The sequence below is a fragment of the Phalacrocorax carbo genome, chromosome 8 (assembly GCF_963921805.1).
Source record: "Phalacrocorax carbo chromosome 8, bPhaCar2.1, whole genome shotgun sequence".
Lineage (NCBI taxonomy): Eukaryota > Metazoa > Chordata > Aves > Suliformes > Phalacrocoracidae > Phalacrocorax > Phalacrocorax carbo.
The window spans coordinates 36,746,006-36,771,194 of record NC_087520.1 but is presented as its reverse complement, the minus strand read 5'-3'; the positions used below and the strand labels follow the sequence as shown (position 1 = coordinate 36,771,194).

The window sequence follows — 25,189 nt, the reverse complement described above, 5'->3', positions numbered from 1 at the left end:
TTGATATCCAAGGATATATAAAGTTGCCTATCATACCCTATCGCGATGCTATACCCTGCCCCAAATTCACTGATAGCACTGCAGGAAAGAGAAACCAAGAAACCAATGTCGGTAATACCGCTGCGTTTGTCATACTTGGAGTCAAGGGTCCCTTTCCCCACAAACACTTAGAAATCATAGTTTCACAGATAAATTCTTTGGAAATTTCTCAAAGGAGCACTGATGCATGTCCTGTATTCAGTGACATACAGCAAAGTTGAGAGATAATTACCCTGTGAGCATGGAGTCAGTGCAGTGTAAAAACGGTGCCAAAAATTCCACTGCTGTCATTAACTGCTGCCGGCTGCTTGTCATCTGAGAGTGGAGGACAGCCCATCAGCCTGTACTAGTAGATGGGGAGATGAGAACATACCTGTAAACCGTAGGATATTTATAAAATCTAATCATGCAGGAAAAAAAATACAGAAATTGCCTCACAAAGATTTGTAGCACTTATTTCAGTTACATGACATTTCATTTTTCGTCTAGAGCTGACAATGTCATATTGCTGATCTTTCCCTGATTTAAAACTAAGTTTCCAAAAACCTATTAAATACTGAGTTTTTGTATAGTCCCTGAACTGAGACAGGATCAAGGAGAGAAAGAATGACTAAATTAGTGGAATATTTTGTCTATTTGCAGCGGATCTATTTCCTTTGAAGGCTAACAACGTTAATATTTTTAACTTTTTTAATGCACCCTGTAAATATTAGTGCTTAAAATAAGAGGTTTCTGCTCTCACTTCTGTTATACAAATAAGCAAAAAAATTGCCTTTACGCATATGGTGGTGGACTACTAAATAAAAAAAATGACAAGAAGGACCAGACATTTTTAGTCTCTGACTCCAGCCACCTCAGGCACGCAAAGCAGAAGTAATTTAGAAGGGCGCATCCACTCAAAAGCACAATCATATATATGCAGCATATAGGTTTCAGTGCATGCTATAGTAAACTTAAGGCATGCAATACAAGACCAAAAACCTGTAAGTATAATGTGCCATAAGAAGAGGCCTTGAGAAAACAAAATGTTTTACCACTGGTGTAAGTCTTGAAAGAGGAACATGTTTATTATATAAAAGCCCCAGATGATACTGTTTGGTTTTTTAAAAAATCATATTTCATATTACAGAAGAAGAAAAGTATAAATTGAAAACAATCCCAAGTGAGTCCAACTGAGCCTGCCTAAATCCTGCAGAAACCTCAACATCTAAGAGAAAGGTGAACCATTCCCTCGTTCTCCTGCCTGGATGCCAAACTATCCCTCAGGAGGCTAGAAAGGAAGTGCTGCTGGTGCTGTTGGTCTTTTAATTACCATAATCTTAAGCATTTCTCTAACTGGATTAGCTATAGCCTTTTCAAACAAAGCTAAGTTATTGAACTTAGCTTTGTTTGAAAAGGCTATAGCACTATCAACTCAATAGTTGATAGTGAAACTGTATTTTGGTTTCCGGAAAAGAATGTTCCTGTTTATTTGTAGCATCACAGTATTTACAATAAATATCTTAATCTGCTATTTCGACTAATTAATATACATTTTGTTTAATTGGCTGGCTAAGTTCTGTAGCCTTTTCAAGACACAACTTGCTAAACTTCTAAAACATTTTAACTTTATCTGATTTCTCTTTCATCTCTCGTATTGAGTTGTAAAACACATTTTTCTTATTCATAAAGTGTGTCACAAACGCAGCTTTCAGATGAAGTCTGATCTACATGACAGCTGCTGAAGCCACGGACAAGAAAAGCTATGTATCAAATTGAATGAAGTGGTATATAAACAATAGCACCTTCAGCAGTAGGTGCACCGCTGAACATCACATCAGCAGAGCTGGTTAAGATATATTGCTTTGACTACTGTATTTTATTTTCATGGCAATAGTAGATTGAGTGTACTTCTGTTTAGACTTCAGCAGGTCTTATTCTCCTAGAAAGCTCACAGCAGCAGGACTAAGCCAACTCTGAGGCACTACTGCATAAAGTGAAATTTCCCAGGCTGAACCCAGTAGTTTAATTTATCAGTGTTAGATGTAAACATCGAGCTTCACTTGGTTCAATTAACCTCCAGGTGCAATTCCCCAGAGATGGCACGTGCTCACATGGTACAAACTGGCATTGCACCTAATTCTTCATATGTTTCCACCTTTCCCTTTTTCTTCTTGGGCTTTCAGGAACATCCATTCTCACCTACGCAGGCAGGCAGGCTCCCCCCAGATGGCCAGGAGGAGCTCAAACAAATAAGAGCTTTGGTGACATTTCCAACTGGCATTTTTTCAGCTGACGCTTAATCAACAGCAAGATGTGCTGATGCTTGGAAACATCAGAGTCCAAAACCAGGTGCAGTTCAAGCAAGATTTCAATTTCACAAGAATATTCTACAAAGCTCACAAAATCAGTTTGGAGTTCATACAGCTCTCACACGCTGCGTACAGGAAGGAAGTAATGTAAAAACTATAGCACATTCCCTTGCCCCCTACACTACAGCTCATACAATCAGAATGGGTCTGCTGTAAGAATATGAATACTGAACATATACATTGTTTCTCTAAGAATATGACTGGACAAACAGACAACCACTATTACATTACTTGCTCCTGCTACATGCCTCTACCCGTAAACCTTCCCCTCTTGATAGTTCCTTGCAGATTTTTAAACAATTTTCAATGGATGTGGAGAAATAGTAGGAAAATAGGTAAGGAAGAAAAAAGACGGAAGGCAGGCAAAAGATTCCATGTCAGAGGAGCTTGAGAGCAGACTGAGATGGCATTTTCAAAGACTGCAGCACACAGAATAGCTTCTGTGAAAAGCTGGGGGAAAAAAAAAAAAGTGGCCAGTGTTACAGCTTCATAATGGCTTTAATAGGCCCTTCCATTGGCAAGTTCAGTTGCAAAATTAGTCTCCCCTTTCCTTGGATTTTCTCTCTCTCTCAAAGCTTAACTGGCTTTACATTTGTCTTTTGCACCTCTCTAAACCTACTAAGCATTACCTGACTATGTATTAATCTTATAACTTTAGTAATATGAACTTAGTTTTAATGTTCACTCTAACTTTTATGTATGCAGTTCTTGCACCTACATTGACATAACACTGATTAGAAGCGTTTTGGCACACGTTGCTTGTTAACAGCTCTATATAAACCAAAGTTTCATTCCAATCTCATACAAAGATTGAAATATTCACAAATGTCAGATTTGTGCCTGCTCCTGTACTTATGTAACTTGAAAATACAAGTCATCATGCATGTAACACACCCACACACCCTTTTCTTAGCATGGACTAAAACACAATTCAAATACTATGATGGTTTGAAACTCTTAACATCAGATTAAGGATTTAATTATGTATTAATAAAATTATTTATATGAATGTTTCAGTAAAGGACTGAAACGCCTGTCCATATAATCATTTACTAAGAGCATGGCTGTCAACATCTAAACACATTCTGCATTTCTATTAAGGAGTTCTACAGGGATTTTCTGTGATCAAAGGTAGATAAATTTTGTACTACCTGAATTTCTGTACATGCTAGAACATAGAATATATTTGTTTATAATGTTGCATTATAAGGTAGTATGATATAATAAAAATAAATGTGTATTCCTACATTTTAGTTTGAATATCCTTACTTGGGCAGTAAAAGGGAGAGGGCAACTGTCTGATTCATGCCACATATAAAACTCAGAAATTCAAAGATCTAAATGAAAAATCTTATGCCATGGTAGCTCTGTCACACTCCATAGAGGACCTACGTATCTAAACCAATGGATTCATGACATTCCTCATTTAGATAAGATTTTTAGCTGCTACAGGTGTTATCAAAATCCTCTATTTACTAAAATATAATAAACTTCTATTAAAAATATCTGGTTAAGCACTTTTATTTTCATAAAGCAAACATTGGCCTTAGCAGGCAACAGTCAATGATTGAGGTTTCCATTTACAGCATCTTAATTTCTGAATTGCTTTTTAGTCCTTAACTTAGTTTTGAAAATTTTTAAAGAATAGACTCACTATATCGTAATTGCCACTAAACAAAAAAAAAGAAGGTACCTTTCCATTCAGTCTGTGAACATTTACCTTTGGTATACAGCAATAGCACAAACCAGAGTCTTTAATACCAGCTTTCGCCTGAAATCAGGAAACACAGTCCAGTTTTCAATGCTTTCCCTTAGCACTTCTCATTTTTTAGTATGACATTTTATCCACTTACTATAAATGTTCTGTGGAACTCAAAGGCTTCTGTAATTGAATTAACAGGTTTATAGAAAATAAGTTATAGGCAAAATCGCAAAGGTGGGGGTGGGGAAAGAAGGAATATTTCAGCAAGTTGCAACCTATTATGTAAATTTGTCACCACATGCCATACATAATGAATAAACCTTGTGCTCTTAACACTTTGATTATAGACTATACAGACAATGCAAATTAAAATTCCTGCTGCTCTATAAACGCAATGAGAGGAAATTATGTAAATTTTAACACATTAGATTGATTTGGTTGAAATGAAACCTGTTCCACTTGATGTTTTAGGGGAAGAGCCACAATTACAATGATTGAGAAAGTGCAGTGTTAATGAAGTGTGTTATTGCTAATCAATTCCTCCTCCTCTGGTAATGGCACAGGAATGTGCACCGTCACTACATCATTCACTGGCAAATGTAACCACTCACACCACCACATGGTCTATATGACAGAAATTAAGGCTTCCCTAAACTCATGTATATGGTCCTGCTTAACATCAGAGACTTTACAGTAAAACTATGATAGATATTGGGGAAGGGTACATGTTCTTATATGTGTATATATACACGCACACACAACACGCACTATACACATGCATGCGCACATAAAACATTTGGTAACACTGCCTCGCTGACTATAATACTGCTGTCTTGAATGCTACTGTAGATTTGGTGTGATACCAACCAAGTAACTTCACTTTGAGCGAAATAATTACCTTTGTTCTGGCTGATCTCTTGGAAAATATGGAATAAGATTATCACATGATGATAATTCAAACATGTTTAGTTAACTGAAATGAAAAGCAAGGTCTTTCAAGCTGAAAAAAAGTTTTCTGTCCAAATTGAAGAAAGTAAAAAATCGGACTCGGTGGTTTCAAAACCTTCACACACACAATGTATTATTCTTCCAGCAACAGAGTTACCTGGGAACTATGGTAGGAACTTGGACTGTCTTTACAACTGAGTATACTTGATTTCATTCTGCAACCTTCTTGTAAGGAACTGCACTGCACGTAGCTGATAGAGCTGTTTTACAGTTAGCCGATATGTGAAGTAGCCTATACCTTCTTTACACGAAGCAGAGGAGCATGTCTCCAAGCATCGTGTCACCATTTTAAACAAAATACTTTGTAGATCTCCTCACCAGCATGACAACGAATTTCAGAATACTGCATTGTTATATTGTCTTAATTATTTACTGTTATTTCAGATAAATAATTAGATTAGTTATCATAACTTTGCATTTAGCAGTCCTTTTGTTCTATACAAATTTCCATGGCATTTTTAAAGAAAAGTTTTCATTTGAAAAAGGATCTCCAGTATTAGAAATTTGTGGCACATCTTATTTCACAGGTAAATATAAGAAGGTGGGATGAGCCAATCTGTTTTATTTTCTTTCTCTTTGTATAACTTTAATATAATTCTCAGAAAAGTTTGTCACATGTAGTGACTGCATTTTTTCCCTGTTTCTACTGATTTGCCTTCTAATGATTTATTTCTGTTCCTGCTAAGATACAAGGAAGCATTCCACTCAGAGGCATCTCACTGGCTTCAACAGCAGTTTGACACACAGGTTTGTTGCAGGTCATGAAAATAACACATGAAAATCAGGACAGCATACGCAATGAGAGCGCTTTTATGAAGAAATGACATAGTGGATAAACACTACACACACACTAAGACTAGAACTTACCATAAGAAATTTCAGTATATTAAGTCTGGTCCATAAACATGGAAAAAAGAGGGGTCAGGCCCCAGCTGTGAAAGGAAACCTGGTGGACCAAAAGAAGAAAATGCAAAAAAAAAAAAAACAAAAACAAAAGGGGGGGGTGGGGTGGGGGGGTGGAGATACAAAAGGAATTAATCTTTCCTAGAAATAAAGTGACATTTAGTTCTGCAGGCTGAGAATCCATTCTTGAATCAGCATGCACATCTCTTCTATGTTTAGGGTTTTAAAAATGGCAACCAATTTTTGCTTCATTAATCCTGAAGTAATGTGACCACCATTGATGGTGAGAAGCATAAAGAGCACTTGGGACTGAGCACTGTTCCTTCAGACCATGAGCTTCTGTCACCACGCTAAACTTCTGACTTTTGGCTGGGGCTGCTGGAGGAATCAGCTATGAACTCTCTTCTCTGCATTAGGGTGCACAGTCTACATTACACTGTGCTAATTAGAATCTCAAAGCATGACGTGGTGGAAGAGCCACTTAGAGCTTGGCATACAGAGATTTGCAAAACAAAACATAAGAAACATGTAAGATTGAGAAACAGGAAAAATGACGTCAACTAGAGTGAACTCACAGGAGTTGGAGCTAAGCTTTTCAGTTTGCAAGATTTGGTACAGATGTGTAGTTATATAAAATAAACACAAAGAATCACAATGGTAAATATCTCACCCCACAGGAATCAGCTTAATTTCCAGCTCACAAAGATCCTAGAAAACTGAATCTCTCCACACTAGCTTTTGCTTGAATTCTTTGACTTCAGACTGCTTTGTTTATAGGAAAAAGCTCTCTTTGATGTTGGAATATTAGAAGGAGTGAAACAATAAATTTCCCATATTCTAATATCCAGACATCCTGAGTTTGTTCAAGTACCCCTTGGTTCATGAAGGCAAATAATTAAATTACCTGAGCTTTGATCAAGGAGTTGCTGCAGTCCCTTTTTGATGTAGAATGTGGCTGTTGGAAGCTTCAGAGAGATAACTAGCCCATATGCTTTTTAACCCTTTTGCCACTAGTAGCAGATTTTATGCAATGTTCTGGTATTTCACAGTGAGTACCACAATATCATGTGGGGATGCTGCTCCAATAGGAGTATAGTAGGTCCAATAGGATCCTTATACTACAGACTTGGTGGGACATTTACTGAAAGGCTGAAACTGCCCCTCCTAAATGAGCTGAATTTATTTTTCCATCAAGCTAACTTGCCTTAATATTATGCTTTGGTAGCTGCTCTTTAGATGGCATGTCACTGAGACACATAAAAATACTCCTGAGAAGCAGGGGGTTTTGCCTTTGCAATACAAGGGTTTTCATCATGTTCCATGCTTTCCAACTAGGTGGGCACACGCTCATCTAGTCAGGTGAAAGAATGCTCTTAAAAATAGGAAAAACAAATAGAGATATTTAAGCCTTCATTCTTCCCTCTCCTCAAAGGTAAGCATCTGGATGAAGTCATCTTGGCCATTAACAAGTCAAAGTCCTAGCCATGCTGCCTACAAAACAGAACAGAAACCAGAAGTCAATACAGATGCCGTTCTCTGAGCTGATTTGTAATTTTGAATATGATTACTGAAAGAATTCCTCTCCATAAATGAGGAATTACGCTCCTCTTCATTCATTCTAGGATTCTTTTAGGACATGAGTAGGTTACTAAAGGGGCATAATTAATGTATGGGGATCTCTTACTCAGTTCCTTATACAGCTTCAACAACATAGCCATATATATACCCCTCTAATTTTAGCAACAGTTCCATGGATTATGGAAATGACCTCATCAGATTACAGAGAAGTGGGAAAAACAGTTTTGCAACACGACTTTTTCTGGTATCATTCATGGTAGAAAGGCATCTGTCCTTCAAGGCACAGCTGTGGAAAGGATTCATGTCATTCAGACTGACATCTCAATTTATAAGGATACAGGCTTAAGAAAGCATAATAAATATGCCTGGCTTACTATAGATAACAGACAAATTATTTTGGGTCATGAGGATGTAGATAGAAATTAATGTCTTCACATTTAAAACACTTGATACGTTATTAAAAACTTGGTATGTTTCTAATTTGTTGGAAAATTAAACTTGGGGCCTTTTATAAAGTCCAAAGGGGAAATGCGCATAATCAATTGGTAAGAATAAGAAAGGAAGTTCAATTTTATATTTTTTCCATAAAGTCACAGAAGCTGCATATGTAACTAACATGTGAAACAGGAACCCATCATATCTGAGTGCCTCAAGATACTCCTTGTAACATTACTGAGAAGCATGAAAGGAGGAGCTGATGATCTCAAATTCAAGAAGCAATTAGTATTTGTTAAAGTAATAAACTGCCCAAGGCATTTATGGGTTAAACATAGTCTACTTTTAAGCACACGGAAACAGTTAAAACACAAGCTTTTCTACAATTTATTTTGAATTATTTCATTTCTAGTAAAAACTGATTTAATTTCCAGATGGGGTATATCTCTAGGCAAAAGCATTCTTCTCTCCTCCAGTAGGCAAAATGATTTAATACTAATGGAAAAGTCTTTTGCACACATTATTAATTTCATTTACATTACTTTCTTTCCTTAATGAAGTATCAATGAACTTCTGCAAATTTTTTGCAATAAATAAATAAAATTAAAAGTCTTATTCTTGGTAGCTCTCACATTATGTACAGCTTTCAAGAAATAACTTGCTTGTCGTTCATTTTTGAAGGGAAGTATCATAACAGCCAAGTTGTTCCACAGCCTGTATGTGGTGATAGTCAGAAACAGGCTTTAACTGCTACGAGAACAAAATACAGATTTGCACCCAGTTCATCAGTAACCTGATACATGTAGGCAATCTGGTTCAAGTCTGCTGCAGAGGACGAGCTACAGAATCTTGTGAAGGCAGTGCTTACAGCTAGCATGCTTTCTGACCCCTAGCTCAACATAAAAAAGAGCCAAGGTCATGACAACGAGCAACTGTCAAATCTTGGTAAGTATCAGAGCTGGCACTTTCTCTATAGACTTGATTGTTTCAGCCAAACTCATTTCTTGTTCAATTTGGTTGGATAATTAAACAAATATTAGTGCAATTTCTTACATATGCTGGTGTACTGATAGGATTCTTAATGCTAGCAGGACTGAAAACTGGCCTAGCCCTGAAATGCACACCTCCATGTAAACTCTGTTTAAAACCATGAGTTAAAGTAATTACCAAAACTACTTTAAATTTCCACATCAAGGACATTGTTTAATAATACCAATGCCAATTGAATAACCCATGGACCCCAATACAGTTTCTCTGGTTTATATCAGGTTGACCAGACAAAATTTTTACCATTGAAGTGAGAATGCCAGATAAGTAGTTTAAACTTGCCCGCTCATAGAAGTAATTAAAAAAAGTCTGCTAACAATGATAAAAAAATTCTAAGAATATAGTAAATAAGGTAGACATTTCCCTAGCCTTGAAAATGTACAAATACATACTGAAAGTCACAATAAGGTGGCATTCAATGTCAACTCAACGCCATTAAAAAAAATTAGACTTCTGTAATTTGACTTCTGATTTTCATCACATGCTTTGACTGCTCCTTTAAAAAACAGGCCAGCAGCCACTTACTAATTTGTGATGCTGCAGAGCCACAGTACGTCACTACAGCACGGAGCAAATCTTTGTGTTTCTTTTTTCAATGGAGTTCATTGTGTCTTAGTTACATATGACATCTGCATATCATACCTAAACGGTCTAGTGAGGCAGTAAGGCTGGTTTCCATTCCCTTTTTCATGAGACAGATTGAGTGTTTCTCAGATCATACCAATGTCACCTTATTTAAACATGGAGTTTCCTTTGTTATGAAGAAAATATATAGGAAGTCACTGAACATAATGAGAATCAGTTTTTATAATTTCTAACTGCTCCCAGTAGTTTTACACACACCTAGCCAAATACAAAGAAAGTAAGACATCCGCTTACGCATCCAAAAACCTCAGTAATGTGTGCAGACGGTAACTGGACATCACTAACTACAAAACTGTAGTGAGGGGTATGATTACACTGCAGCCTAGGAATGGGAAGCCCTTGTTTAATTCAGGTAGAAGTAATAGCTAAAGGAGAAGGGAAATGTTGGATTAGCCTGACAAAATAAATCAGAGAAGAATGTCTCCACATTTGAGGATAAGTGGCCATGGTTGAGTAGAGCAGAAATATGGAAACAAAAAGCAAGGCTGCAAGAGTCCACTATACCTGATAAAAAGGAAGTTATGGGAGGGCAGAGCAAAGTTTGCATTGAAAAGTGGGAAATTCTGAAGGTGAAAGGTTCACTGAATATTAGATTTTGTGCTGTAGAGGGGGAGCAGAAGTTAATAAACTGAGGCACAAGAAATATCATCTAAGCATAAGCAAGTTCAATGAACTCAAGACGATGATGCAAGAACCTGAGAAACCAGGAACTATGCCTAGGAGGCACAGGCTCAATCTCACCAAGGTCATATAGACAGTAACTTTAAATATTGTTCATGTTTTATTTTAACCCAAATCATGCAGATACCCCCAAATAGCTCTGAAGTCTCCAAATCAACTTTCTTTGTACAAATCAGTGGACTGTGAACTGCAGTATAGGATTGGGAATCATGGAGGAATGGATCGTCTTAAACTAGCTTTGCTACAAGGCTATAGCCAAAGACTGCACCCGGAAGACTATGTACTAGAGATCCCTAAGAGGATTGTTAAAATTCGTACTTGAAACACGACTACATATTCATAGTTTATGAACGCAAATTTTCTATATAAATATTGCAGATTTCACAGTTTTAAGGACAGAAAGAACTATAATGACCATCCTAAGTCTGACCTACAGTCACTTGTATTGCTACCTAATCGGCCCTTTTGTATGTAAATGCTAAATTATTTGTATGTAAATGCCAATGCCTGCTATGTTTTCTTCTTGCTTTAGAAAAAGAAATGTTATGTAAATTGCCACCGTGCTAAAAAGAATTGAAATGCATACCAATCAGGCATATTCTCTGAGCTATACTGGCTATAACCAGAGCGGTAACAAATAAAAAGGCAACAATCAGTGGTGGACGAAGATTCTATTTGAATCAGAGCCCCAGGTAAAATTATGTTTCAACTGCTTTACAAAATTTTGGAACATCTTATGTCTGGAGAAATTGGGTTTGAAACTGTGAATGAATGGTAACTTTCACTAATGTGAAACATTGAAGGTCTTCTCTAGAATTTCAATTGCAAGAAAAATACGGTGAAAGAGAATGGGAAGAAGTTACCTTTAAAAATATCTGTTCACTGCATGCATTGGGTAAATGTTTGCGTGATTCCTCAGTTACATCAGTTTGGTATCCTCTGTGGTTGAATAGTGCAGGTTACGCGCAATACGAAACTGGAGGTTTTGTCCAGGGCGCTGTACATATGGAATTAACCTGGCAGCATTCAACTGTTTTAATATTGGTCATTCCTCAGAAAAAGCTTACAACCCTTTCTGCTCTGACTAGAAAGTACCCTGCAATGAAGAAATGCACTAAAATCTTGTCTTGAATGGTGATCTAAAATGAACGGAGTGATACTTAGAAATATCTAACTACATCAATATGTAGTTAAGTCTGCTGAAAGGGAGGACTACCTGTGGGAAGCACCGCTCTGAAAAGGGCAAGATTTAATCCTAAAATTTTAAGTGTGTTTTCTAGTGCTAAGGAGACTAGGTTTTTATTTGGTAAACGTTATTCAAAATCCTGTATTCATATCAGGATTTCTTTCAGATAAAATTAAATTATTCTTTCAAAAAATTACATATAAACTTTTTGAACATCACTTCTCTCAATTTAAAGGTTGTAATTTTTTACCTGTTGCTTCAATTTTTAAGTGATTAAATTTATTAATTTAAATAAAGTGAAAAATCTAGTTTTTCCAGGAACACAAAATTTAATTTTAACTATATAAATGAAAATATACATAAATGTGCATAAATATGCATAAATGTGCATAAATGTACACAGAAGATCTGTTATACAACTAAATAATTCTGAAAAGGTCTGAGAATCCTTGGCTGGGGGCTGGTATAGTTACAGGTATTCTGCTCTGGTAATAAAAATACATTTATTTTTGGTTCAAATGCCAGACGACTTCGCACAAACTCTATTTCTTTTGTTTGCCTTACAATGTTTACATACAAGAAAAAATAAAATCAGTTGATAAAAAATGAAAGGAGTAACACCGTTATTCACTCAACAGCCAAGATCTTTGAGATAATTACTTTAAATCAAGAAGGGACAGACCATTTAAATTTATGACTTAATGCCGACACATGCATGTATTAATAAAACAGTTAGCATTAATAGAAATAGGGTTTAGTCTCCTGATTCAAATAGAGCTATCATTTCTGGTTTATACTGAACTAATGACTTATCCTTGGCAGAATGATATGTGTGCATGTATTTAACTATTTAACTTAACCACTGAGACCAATTAATATGTTTCTGAAGTTTTATTTTATTTAAAAATATATATCAGCAGCCTCACTGGGATAAAAATTATGTTGAACCAGAGTTTCTATGGCACCAGTTTAACCTTAAATGTAATACTTTCACATGGAATATCTGATGATCGCACTGTATAAAATGAGGATGACTGAAACACAGTGCAGAAGAAGTAGGTCTCCAATGGGATTGACATCAGGTTAAGGAATTTATTAGCTTACCAAGCTAGCACAGACTTTGTGTGATTAGGAGCTCACGTGAAAAGAAATGGTGGCTGCAAGAAGGTAAACTAAAAATTTAATCTCTATCCCACTTACTAGTGTGAGGATAGAAGCAAGGAACAAACCTGTGCACACCTATCTAAGCCAGGCTGTTTTCAAGCTATGGGGCAGTACTGATGCGTGCTCGTGGGGCAAGAAAACTTGCACTAGTTGCACCATACAAAGAAGAGGGAGCTAAACGCTTGGTGCTGTGAAGCTTGCAAATATGGAAATCCTGTGAATTGTGTTTTAAAGGGTTACTGAATATAATTCCTTCTGCTCATCGCTCCGGTCTTTGCCTATGGGGGCCTGTGTCTCCACAGCATCATTGGGAGTTCATTGGAAGAGTGTCAGACTGTACTGATACAATTAAATCAAAGCTTAAATGTAATTACTGTCTAGACAGGTACTTCCCACAGCTTATGTTCACATTTCAAAGTTCTCTTCAATTTTGTCTACTTTATAATACTTCCTGATCCACAATTGCATTTTATGTTAGTTTAGATGTAACGTGGCTACAGTATATCTGTTGGTGAACTATTAAAACATCATTATAATAATGAATTACATTTGGAAACCTTTTGCTGCGTTGTTCACCAACCACTGTGGAAAATCCTGGCTACTCTTTTACATTCAGTTACTTGGTCCTTTTCTTTTAATCTATTTACATTGATTACTACTACTCCAACTCTGCCATTGCATTACAGTTAAGAATTCTGATGAACTCTTGCTGATTCAGAAGGGAGAGGACTCTTACTCATTGCCAAACTTTGGAGAAAAAACACAAAACCCCCTTAGAATTTGCTTAAGACAGCACTTTAAAATTGAAGAGCTAGATTATGGCTCATGGAGCCAGCAGAGCTCAGTGGGACTGCGAGGCCTGAAAGCCACCACACCACCCAGGCAGTTATGGAAGAAGGCCTCATGCCTTTGTCAGGCAAAATTAACCATAATGTCACCTTCCCCAAGGGCACTGCTCAGCAGTGGGGCTGGCTGCTCCAGCTATTTTTCTCTGAATTCCTGCTGGCTTGCAAGGCACATGTCCCAGCACATGTAATATTATCTGGAGGCCCTTGAACAGGACTGGGAGCTCTAAGTTTTCCACCCACCTTGAGTAATCTAAGAGCTTAAGGGATGTTCCCTGTCTTGGAGCACAGAGGGTGGGCAGTTAACGGGTCTTGGACTGCTCGTTGCAACACAGTGCTCCTCAGCAAAGCGGTGTTCATTTTCCAGTGCAGTAGTTACTAACTCTGTCACCAAGAGTTGTTAATAAGATAATTTGTAATTAATGTCCTAAATCAGGTGATTGGCACAAAACTGGACAACTATTGTGGCATTGTGATGCCGATTTTTGGCATCAGACTTGTAGACAACAATTTCTATTGGACATGTTGGCTTGTCTGGCTGCGTATCTGCCCAAGTGGATATAATATTATAAAATTCTATACTCTTACTTACAGTATATATTTATTTCTTATACACAGGAATTTGATTGGTGTATGAATCAAACCAAAGATCTGTGCAGCCCAGCATCCTGCCTTTACCAACAACCAAAGTGGATGTCTAGCGAAGAACACCAGAACAGGGCAGGTAGAAATAAGACTCCTTCCAAGCCTGCAACCATTTAAAATCTATACTGTCACATATGCCCTTTTTAGTCAGCATTTGCAATGATGGGTTGTAACAATTTCTTTTACATTCCAAGGCACTACAGGAGATATGGAAACGATTTGGACCAACCTACTTTTCTCGGTTCTTCAGTTGTAAGCTCTACTGACCTAGATGTGTACGGGTAAAATCAGACCAGTTTGGCCTAATATGTCTTATTTTCTATCAAGGATGTCTTTATATGATCTCTCAAGCATGACGATATTTTTGAAAGAAATATTTTTTGTTTTGCCGTATCATTTTTTTGCTGTCTTTAAACTCTTTCTCTTCATAGCAGGAACTGACATTGCCTTTGAAAAAGGAGCAAAGAGATAGCAAAACCCTTAAAAACCACTGCCGCTGAGAGGACCGAGCTGTTTATTTTACACCTAGACCCCAGCTGTGGCACTCTTCAGACAATCTGAAGTTACACGAGTCCAAAACTTTGTAGTGAGCGCCAAGGAGGTAATACGACGCCGAAGGTAACGCGATCCACTGACTAGAAAGATGTTAATCCTGACAAACTGCCTGAGCATTAGCCCGAACCACAGCGAGATTGAATCCCGTCTCCCCAGAGAGGGCCGGCAATGCCGGTGGTAACAAAACGGCTTTTCATAGCGCCCTGAAAAGGAGCCGGGCCGGCGGCGGCGAGGCCGCGAAGAGCATCAGTGCCCTCTAGTGCCCGCCCGGCCCCGCCGCTTCCCCGCCGCCAGCCCCGGGCCGAGCCCCGCTGCGAGAGAGCCCCGGGCCGAGCCCCCCCCACTGCGAGAGAGCCCCGGGCCGAGCCCCCCCCCTGCGAGAGAGCCCCGGCCGAGCCCCCCCTGCGAGAGAGCCCCGGGCCGAGCCCCGCTGCGAGAGAGCCCCGGGCCGAGCCCCCCCCCCTGCGAGAGAGCCCCGGGCCGAGCCCCGCTGCGAGAGAGCCCCGGGCCGAGCCCCGCTGCGAGAGAGCCCCGGGCCGAGCCCCCCCTGCGAGAGAGCCCCGGGCCGAGCCCCCCCTGCGAGAGAGCCCCGGGCCGAGCCCCCCCCTGCGAGAGAGCCCCGGGCCGAGCCCCGCTGCGAGAGAGCCCCGGGCCGAGCCCCCCCCACTGCGAGAGAGCCCCGGGCCGAGCCCCCCCCTGCGAGAGAGCCCCGGGCCGAGCCCCCCCCTGCGAGAGAGCCCCGGGCCGAGCCCCCCCCCTGCGAGAGAGCCCCGGCCGAGCCCCCCCTGCGAGAGAGCCCCGGGCCGAGCCCCCCCCACTGCGAGAGAGCCCCGGGCCGAGCCCCCCCCCTGCGAGAGAGCCCCGGCCGAGCCCCCCCTGCGAGAGAGCCCCGGGCCGAGCCCCGCTGCGAGAGAGCCCCGGGCCGAGCCCCCCCCCCTGCGAGAGAGCCCCGGGCCGAGCCCCGCTGCGAGAGAGCCCCGGGCCGAGCCCCGCTGCGAGAGAGCCCCGGGCCGAGCCCCCCCTGCGAGAGAGCCCCGGGCCGAGCCCCCCCCCTGCGAGAGAGCCCCGGGCCGAGCCCCGCTGCGAGAGAGCCCCGGGCCGAGCCCCCCCCACTGCGAGAGAGCCCCGGGCCGAGCCCCCCCCTGCGAGAGAGCCCCGGGCCGAGCCCCCCCCTGCGAGAGAGCCCCGGGCCGAGCCCCCCCTGCGAGAGAGCCCCGGGCCGAGCCCCCCCTGCGAGAGAGCCCCGGGCCGAGCCCCCCCCTGCGAGAGAGCCCCGGGCCGAGCCCCCCCCTGCGAGAGAGCCCCGGGCCGAGCCCCCCCCCTGCGAGAGAGCCCCGGGCCGAGCCCCGCTGCTACGGCGGTGCCCCCACGGCCGCCTCCGGCGGACCTGTTGAGCAAGGCGGAGCGACTGCAAGGCTCAGCGCCGGCGGAATGGCTTCCGCAAATCCCGGCTCCTGGAGCAAAATCTCTCCTCTGGGAGCATCCTGTGCAAATTTGCTACCCTTCGGTAATATTTAAATGACTTTAAAGTCCTTACTTACACAGGAAAAGAAAATGAATGGGTTTAATAATTCGGCGTACGCAGGCTTGCGCTTAAATGAATCAATAACTTCGCAGCCTAAGAGTACCCTAGACTTCAGTATCAAAACTCAAACACAGGATTACATTTTTCTTCTAAAATACTATAAAAGAGTTTTAGAAGTACATGACTACAGTGTTCCTTAACTGTTAAGAGATAAAGCAAAATAGATATATATATGACATAAAATGACAATACTTAAGTGTAAAGTTTATCCTCGTAATTCATGCAGACAAAGTGCCTGATCCAAACTACATTTAAACCAATGGCAATCTTTCCATTTACTTCCCTAAGCTTTGGGTTGGCTCCAACAAAGGAACAATGAAAACTGAAGTGCCATTTAAAAAAAAAAAAAAAGGGGGGGGGGGGGTGTTATAGCATAGGAAATTATACACAGATTTTTAGCTTAAAATGGTAGTAGAAAAACCCAGACACAAAAGAAGTCCAGGAAGTATGTTGCTAAACTGTTTCAAATTAATTGATTCCAGATGAGACCTCTGTTTCTCACACACTGAAGGTATTTCGCTAAACATCCAGCTCACAAAATGGATTCAAAATTAGTTTAGGGGGTTCACCAAAAAGAGGAGACACTAGTTTTAAGTCTGAAATGACTTCAAATTCCTATGACTTCTGAGCTAAAAATAACTTCTAAGAATATTGTGGAAATCTCAGCAACAAAACATTTGTTTCTCAAGTTAGGCTTTGTTTAATTACAGCATTTGCAGAAAACAAGAATGTTAGTCTCAGAGATTTTTGCATATGTTTCTTACACTAAATTAAATTAAATATGTCAAATGCTGTCACAATAGCATATTAATTGAAGCTGAAATCATGTGATATATTTTAAAGCATTTTATCAGCTAAATCACAGAAATAATTCTAATCTTTGTAGTTTCCCCATATTTTTATGCAAAATAAAAAAAAAAAATAATTTAGTCGTCCTGTCTCTGAATCAACCATTTCCATGCATATTTCCTTCTGAAACTGCTGATGATAAATCAGAATGACTTATCTCATCTCTTGACGTACCCTATTGTAGCAGCATTTCTGGTAATGAAGTAATCTAGTACTTAGTGATTTTTTTGGACAGGCAACACTAAAATTTTAGCAAAGTTAAAGCTGATATAGAGAAGTCTATAAATAGCATTCTCTGTTCATGCTCATTCTCTGATGCCCTAGTGCAAGGCTGAGGTGAAGAAAAAAAAATCCTATGCCAGGGCCTAAGAACAAGAGTCTGCAAGAGAAAGATGTCTTTTAGGTAATTTTCCTAAATAATTTCCAGATCTTGTGTTGAAGATCTTGTTCTTAGTTCTGTAACTTTATTTTGTTGTTCTCCTGCAAGAGGAAGGAGAACTGCTTTAGAAGTACAGTAAAAAACTTCCGTTTTCTAGAGTGTAGTAGACTAAGAAATAGACTAGAAAAAGATTTTGTGTTAAGGTATGAAGCTCAAACCAGACCTGCTCTCGATCTCCCCACTGTTCTTACTGCCCATCTCCCCAGCAACATGAACCACACCGCTCTGCTATGAAAATGCTGTTCATAAGCAAACATCTGCAATTCCACTTCCATATACTCCTATATATCTCTCCATATAAAAACATCCAAAGGATTAAGTACAATCATCTATTTGTGTTCCAAATCTCAGTGGGCAGACCTGACACAGGCAGATGCCAGATTAATTATTGCAGAACTTCTACACTGAAAGCAATTTATTGATAAATGTTAGCCAGCGCAGAAAAAGAGAACGAAGTAGTCACCTGGAGAATCACACAGACTTTGGAAACATTGAAGCAAGCGTAAGAGCAAGGGAGGGGGAAGAGACAGACATTCAGTAATGTCTGAGTGCGTGCTTCCCGGCTCCTGAGTCTGTTAGTGCTTTTCTCATTCAACAATTTCATTATTAAATAATTTAAAATATTTAATTTCTTAATAGAGGGGTGCAGAGTCCGTGGAATTCTTCTTGTATCACCATCACAAATCAACAGGAAGAAAGTCTTTCCCAGGGAGTTACTAGTCGTTGGAATGTGAAAAAGAAATGAGCATTCTCCTTATAAAGGGCCAATTTCAGAATTAGTGACCTGATTTGCTAAAGAGGTTCCTTTGTCACAGATATCTTGGTAGGTAAATACTGTGTTACACAGCCACACTGTCCTTTATAGCAAGGGTACAAAGAAGATCTCCTAGCACATACTGGTTCTCTCCTCACCAAATGAATATTTAAAAGAGTAGACAATAAAGGGGGACTTCTATAGAAGGTAAAGGCATTTGTATCATGATGTCAGACTACTATATGTGCTCCCAAAGGACTGCATAGGAAGCACTTTTATTCTAAAAGTTAATGATGTTTATGGAGACCTGCAGCCTGATCTATTTTACCTTTCCTAGGAATGTGCTTACGCGTGTATCACCCAAGAGTCTAATGCTTTTTGGACTAGCCCATATTAAAGACAGATACCATTTTGGTACCTTGTGAATAGTAATGCATTTGAAAGCCAGCAAGAAAAATAAATAAATAAATAAAGATACAAATCAAAAGCTTTCCCTTTTTTTATTCTGGCTAGAGTATCCTTCATTTCACGCACTCAGAATTTCTGCATATCCATTTCATGCCTGGGAGCTACAGCGCAAGTAAAAGATTTTCAGTTCGGGTCTTTCAATATCTGTTTATCCAGAGGGAGATTTTAAAACGGACAAACGCTCGCCCTCCCCGCCCCCGCCCCCCCGAGCAAGAGCAGAAGGGGGGAAAAAAAAAAAACCCCACCGTTTGCCACAGTGTTTCCTTTCTCCCTTTGGAGAGACTGCCTGGCCCCTTCGGGGGGCCCGCCGGCCGCCTCCGCGCCGAGCTGCGGCAGAGCCGCGCACCGCGCCCGCCCCGCCGCTGCCCGCGCCCCGCTGCCCACCTGCCCGTCCCCGCCGCACGCCCCAGCCCCGCGGCTGCGGTCAAGTTTCTGGTGCACACGCACGCATCCTCCCGCTCGCTCCTCTCGCTCTGAGCTACGGGGGACCACCATTCCCCCAGCCAGCCCGCTCCTTCCCTTTCCCCCCGGCCAAGCCGCCTCCGCGCCCGGCGGCAGCGCGCCCTGCACCCCGCCGCCCTGCTCACCCAAGGCAACTCCGGCGCAGGCGTGCCCCGCTGCTCCCCGCGGCTGGCCGGGGGTCCCCGCGGCTGTCCGGGGGTCCCCGGGGATCCCCGGGGCAGGCGGCTGCGGCCGCCGCTTACCTGCGGGTCCAGCGGGGCTGGCTGCTTCCCTTGGCCACCTCCGGAGGAGGGCGAGGAGGCAAGTCCCATTCACAACTAGACACCGAGCAGACACGACAGCATCTTCAGCCTATTACACTCCACTGGCAGCGGCTGCTGAATGAGGCTCCGAGCTAGTGGCAGGAATTAGAAAAAGGGAGGGAGGGGAAAGGGGAGAGGAAAGGGGAGAGGGAGGGAGAGGGAGGGAGAGGAGCAAGGGGGAGTGAAGCAAGATTAGAGGAAGGGAAAAGCTGGAGGCTGTTGCTTCTTCTCCCTTCCTCCCACCCCAAGAGGAAAGCAGACCCCAGAGCCTGCCCTCCCGCAGGGCCCGTGTCCTGAGTGCCCTCCGATGCCTGCGGAGGAGAAGTTGGGATTGGAAGGGCAAAGTGAGGGGGTGAGGAGCCCAGGGCACCCTCTCCCTCTGCCCAGCCAGCCCCAGGGATGGGTAGGGTATGCCATTCCCACCCTACAGGTCGGCTCTGAGCCTCCTCAGCCACACAGGCACCCACATGCAAGTCTGCGAGGGGGACAGGGACACCCATCCCGTGGTGCTGGCAGGCTGCAGGGAGGGATGCCCCATCCCTTCCCTGTTGCCAGTCCTCTGCAGGAAGCCCAACACCACCCCACAGCGGTGTCCCCACAGGTGGGCTGAAACCACCCAGGGCCCAGGGTATGGCCAGCCATAGCCACTGCTACAGCGGGTCTCCTGCTTGGGGGCATACCCCCCTACCAGCACATGAATCATCTGAGCTGGTCAAACAGCAGGAGCATTTTATGGTGAATTCAGTCGTGTTTCCTGTCATGATCAGACATTTGCCCAGGACAAAACTTTAAAAGTTCCCCAAGCATTTCTGGATTTGGAAAATCTTGGTCTGTCGTAGCTTACAGCCAGAGCTGAGGCCAGGCCTCTCTGCCCAGGGAGGCTGCCTTCCTACTAGTGGTGGATGGTGAGACCCTTTCCTTCTCAAACACACTTGACCTACGCAGGGGACTCAGCGCTCTCTCTGTTTTCACCACTTAAAGTGAAAACCCCAGGCATGATTCCCAGGGGATGCTGCGCTCTACGAGCCCAGGGAGGAGTGCCCTGAGTCGATGTACCCATCCAACCCCAGAGACACAATGCAGTCCCCTCCTGGCATGCCCGCACAGGCACGTGTGACCTTGCAAGTCCCCTCTCACCCATCAGCTTTCCTCATAGTGGCCAAGACCTGTGTGCTCTGAGGTGGCTGTCAGCATAGTCGGTGCCGTCTGTGTAGCTGCGGAGCAGTGCAGAGCAGAGCAAGGAAGGATGCAATGCACAGCCCCTCAAGAATAAGGATTGCATTTGTTGTTGGAAGTAACTAGGTACCTCTTTGTGAAGATAATCTACCCATCCTCAGGCAACCCATCCAACAGTTCATCCCCTGTGCCTCAAGGCAGCACTCACGCTGCTCTGTGACCACACCACTCGGCCCAAAGAACAAGGCTTTTATATACTGTGGTTAATTAGCTCTGCCAATAACTCCAGGCAAAGAAAAAAAAAATTGGCACAAAAGCTGCCACTGTACAAACAAAGAATTTGGAAAGAGGAAAGCTGATAAACAATGCATCCGAAGGAGGCCTAGGGACATTGAACTTCGCACAGCGGAGTAGCAAGTCCTGCCAGATGTCAGCCCCAGGGAAAATGCAGGAGCCTCCTGGCTGCAAAGCTGCGGGCCTTGGGGAATTAAGGCTAAAATTTGCTTCACAGAGGTGTTGAGAGTTCACAGTTCAGCTCACAAACATACCAGGGAAAGGCCTGCATGGACCGTGAGGTGCAAGGTTGCAGGCAGGAGGGCTCTGAGGTGGACACAGGGCGAGGGGGCCTGGAGCACTGACACAGCACCCAGGACCACGCTCTGAGACCCAGCCAGCCGAGCACGGCGGAGCAGGTGAGTAACCAGGGAGCAGCCCTGGTGTGGAAAACTCAGAGCTTGGGACAGACGGGAAAACAGTGAACAAACCCAGAAACACCATGGGCTAGGCAGAAAGCATGAGGTAATGAGACCGCTAATTAATTGGTATTGAAGTACTAAGGGCTTTGATAGGAATAGGGCTGTGGTGCTAGGAAAACTAGTTTTAGGAATGGTTTTTGACAGAAAATTCAAGGAGTAATAAATTGCCATTGAGAAATAAAGCATGTAAAGGATCACTTGAGAATGTTTTTGGGGAGATGTAGCTGAGGAAGGAAGGGGATGCACATTCATTTGGAACAGTTTTGTCAGGAAATTGGTTTCGGACAGAATATATGAGAGGAAGGGAAATATGTCTCAAAATAGTTCTGTATAGTCCCAGTCCAAACCTATTGCCTTTAACGGACACCATCAGTCTTCTGTGATGATTGTATGAGAATTACCATTTGTTTTCTTTATGGATACACTGTAGTGAGTACTACTTAGTGCAGCTCTGCCAAAATTGCCACTAAGCTGAAGCCCAGAGCTGGGCAGTTGGCCGACTATTTTTTTCCTTTTTTGCCTTTTCTTGCTGGCTCTAGCAGCACAGCGGAGGGGATGACTTTTGTAAATCCCTTTTTTAAACTGCTGAGATCAGATTTTTTTGAATATAAAGGAAATGTGAAAGCAATTTCAATCTAATTAAGCATATACAATAGGTACCCATAATATTCTCTAGTCAAAGAGCATATTGATCTATAATGAAAGGTTTAATTAATTCCATTCAAGGAGGCATGTTAACAAATGAGGGTGGTAACATCTGATCTGGTGAGTTGCTTGTTTCCACCTTTCCTTCTGCATTGAAATCTTGGTGTAAATTAATCAGATTCTGCTGTTATTTTTCTCTCATTTGTTCATCTTCCTATAGGATCTATAGATAGACGGTTCTTATCTGCAAACAAAATTAAAGCAAAACTCCTGCTGAAATCTATATGTTTGCACCTCTGGATAAGTCCCAAGTCCGATTACATTATTAACCACTGTGGAATTAATTTCACCTACCTTAAGCCATTTAAAAATTGAGTATCTAACAAGTTATCTATAGTAAGAGTTCATTCAATGTCTGCAAAGTATGTCCCTCTAACTGGGACAGGCCGCTAGCTGGAGATACCTCTCTCTGCACCAAAGGGTTCTTAACAACTTGCTCAGACAAGAAACCTACCTACAACCAACTACAAGTCAGATGAGATGAGTCCTACTTTTTATGTTAGGTACAGAAAATTAGAAGTGGTCAAAACAAAATCAGTATGTGATGCTGATAAATGACAACATTTGGTATGTATTCCCTTTAGCCATTACAGTTTACATTCAGACAGTTCCAAACTACCCTGCCATTAAGTCAGGAGAACTATTGCACAGGATCCTTACACAAGAAATGACGGTGGGTCACCTAAAAGAGAAGCGTGAAGGGAAAAAGTATACCCCAGAACATCTGCAGAATTACTCCACTGAATTTCAGCCAGCACTCGTGTGCATTCACAGCACGTTAGATAGGAGATTTTCATAGGCTGCCCAAGTCAGACCTTGCCAATCCTACCATACACAAAGTAAAGGGAAAGAGGATACACTACTGCAAATTTCTGCCTTTGCAGACTATGTCTACTGGTCAGTGACTCTTCATCTATGAAGCCCTAGGCTAGATGGTAACTTTATGAATGGCACGTTGAAGCCAATGTAAATTCAATGGGGACTGTATCAGATTAACTAGAGGGAAATCTTTCTAATTACAGCTGCCACCGGTCTTCACAAAAAACTAGATGCAAACCAAAAAAGCAGGCCTTGGCTATCTTGCTGCCATAGAAGTCAGGCAGAGCAGCGGGGGAGTACAGTGAGGTCTGGAGATAGCATTTACAGCTGCTTGAAACTTGGTGTCAGAATGAAATCAGCATCAGACATAAATAAAGGAAGTTTATACATATTTTAAACAGTATTTGTTTTTGCCTATCCATATATTTGGGTTAAGAACATCTGTGATAACAAATCCGCGAAGCCAAAAAAAAAAAAAGGTTTCTTTATCTACTGTGGGCTTACAGTATCTGAAGTTTGTTAAAATTCTGCTCATTGCTTGGGAAGTTAACCCATTTATCATTTGAAAAGCTGATTTGTTTCTAAGCATTTGAAGGAGTGCATGCACTTCTGCTAATTGAATCGTTGTTCTAGGAAACATTGCAGCTGAGTTCTTGAAATAAGCATAAGCAGGTATATTGTAAGTTTAACCTGGACATTTGTATTAGGGTACATGAAAAGCTTGAACTGTGAACTTTGGAAACTGAACTCCAAAAAGCCTTTTGCAATTCAAAAAAATTTATCAATGTCCCATCTACTCAATAGCTTGGACACTTCTACGCAGTAAAAGTGAAAGAAGAAACTTCTTTCCACCTTTTGACCCTGTTTTCTCCAGGCCCTACAGGCCCTTTTTCCTACAAGGCTTCCAACAGACTCTCTTCCTTCTCAGCTACCTTTAACAGACCTGCAATTTCCTTCACTTTTCTTCTTACCTTGACAGTATTAGAGATTTAAAAGGCATATGAACAGCATATTGCTATCCGCAGGAGCTGGGAATTTAGGAAGAGCAAGAGAGACAGTGAAATAGAAAAGAAATTTATTAATAAAGGATATTCCACATAGCCTGAACAAAGTTTTTGTCCAAAACACCCTTCCATGTCGGTGTCACTTTTTTGCTAATGAAACAAAGCAAAATTTTATTCCTATGTGAAAAAGCAAAGGATGAGCAGGAGAGAAAAAAATTGTTCCTAATGAGTCCAAAAAAAAGGAAAACTAATCAAAGGTACAATACCAGCACAGTGAGGAGTGTGTAAGACAAGTATAACTTAAGAAAAGTGTGCATCTTGTGGCAAGCAAACAAGGCTTTCACACAATGAAGAGTGGACAGCTCAAAGCAGCTGGTATCTAAAGCCGTTTTTTCCAATAACAAATGTCTGCCTTGTAGAAATATAAGAAAATAACAACATAAATTCACTTCTGAAAGGGTAAAACAAAGGCAAAAACAGTGAGGTTAAAAAAATTCTACACAAAGCAACTGGTACAGAAACTATCTCCACAAAGTTAGCAATGCAAAACTCTTTCTTTGGCTATACCAGTGGGTAATACTTGAAGCACTGAAACCTGGAGGGAAAAGGAAAATTTGAAGTGGGAAGAAGGTTACAGTAAAAAACAAACTGATCTACAGAAATACTACAATCTTATAAACAGTGCTATGCAGGGTTGGGGGGATGTTTTTTGAACTTCAGATGTGCACATGGAGCTTCTTGTAAGTGCACTAGCTACAGTGAGAAATCATCAGCTCAAATCACCTATTCCAAATGGTTCCCAAGGAGGCACACTCAAATACAGGACCGATGTGCCTAGTACGTCAAGAAGGAACCCATATTTTGGGCTTGGTGATCTCCTTTCCCTGTTCACTACAAAAATAAGTCTCATTCCTGTACTAGAGTGAAGCAAAGCTCTTCTCGATAATCTGCCATTGGAGTCTGGCCTTGATAGCATTTCACATTGTAACTCATTTTCACCATGAAGATGAAAATCATCATCTTCAGTCAAACCCAAGTGGCCAGACTCAGGCCACAGAATAAGCACCTGCCTACCCATAAAAGACAA

At 41.8% G+C, this 25,189-nt stretch overlaps 2 protein-coding genes across 7 annotated transcripts in view; one reads left to right on the top strand and one right to left on the bottom strand.

The window, feature by feature from the left end:
* The window catches only part of CDH11 (cadherin 11), an 84,142-nt gene extending 64,389 nt beyond the window's left edge, over positions 1 to 19,753 (bottom strand). For 4 of the 6 annotated variants that reach the window (XM_064459610.1, XM_064459609.1, XM_064459612.1 and 1 more), the window contains exon 1: positions 19,584 to 19,753. The gene's annotated coding sequence lies outside the window, so the exon portion shown is untranslated. Of the gene's footprint in view, positions 1 to 271; positions 386 to 19,583 lie in introns of all 6 variants that reach the window. The other 2 variants (XM_064459611.1, XM_064459614.1) reach the window with 2 other exon arrangements.
* LOC135314858 (basic proline-rich protein-like) lies at positions 46 to 19,739 on the top strand. The gene is made up of 3 exons (XM_064459930.1): positions 46 to 111; positions 14,984 to 16,291; positions 19,161 to 19,739. The coding sequence occupies exons 1-3, from the start codon at positions 46 to 48 to the stop codon at positions 19,737 to 19,739; spliced, it is 1,953 nt and encodes a 650-aa protein (XP_064316000.1).
* Positions 19,754 to 25,189: the final 5,436 nt, after the last annotated feature.

Excerpts from the sequence above, each read along its gene's own strand:
- LOC135314858 (XM_064459930.1), top strand. The coding sequence starts at position 46 with ATGCTATACCCTGCCCCAAATTCACTGATAGCACTGCAGGAAAGAGAA. Across the intron at positions 112-14,983 it reads AAACCAAGAAACCAATGTCG|CGCCCTGAAAAGGAGCCGGG; the intron begins GTAATACCGCTG and ends GGCTTTTCATAG. Across the intron at positions 16,292-19,160 it reads TGCAAATTTGCTACCCTTCG|ACTGCCTGGCCCCTTCGGGG; the intron begins GTAATATTTAAA and ends CCCTTTGGAGAG.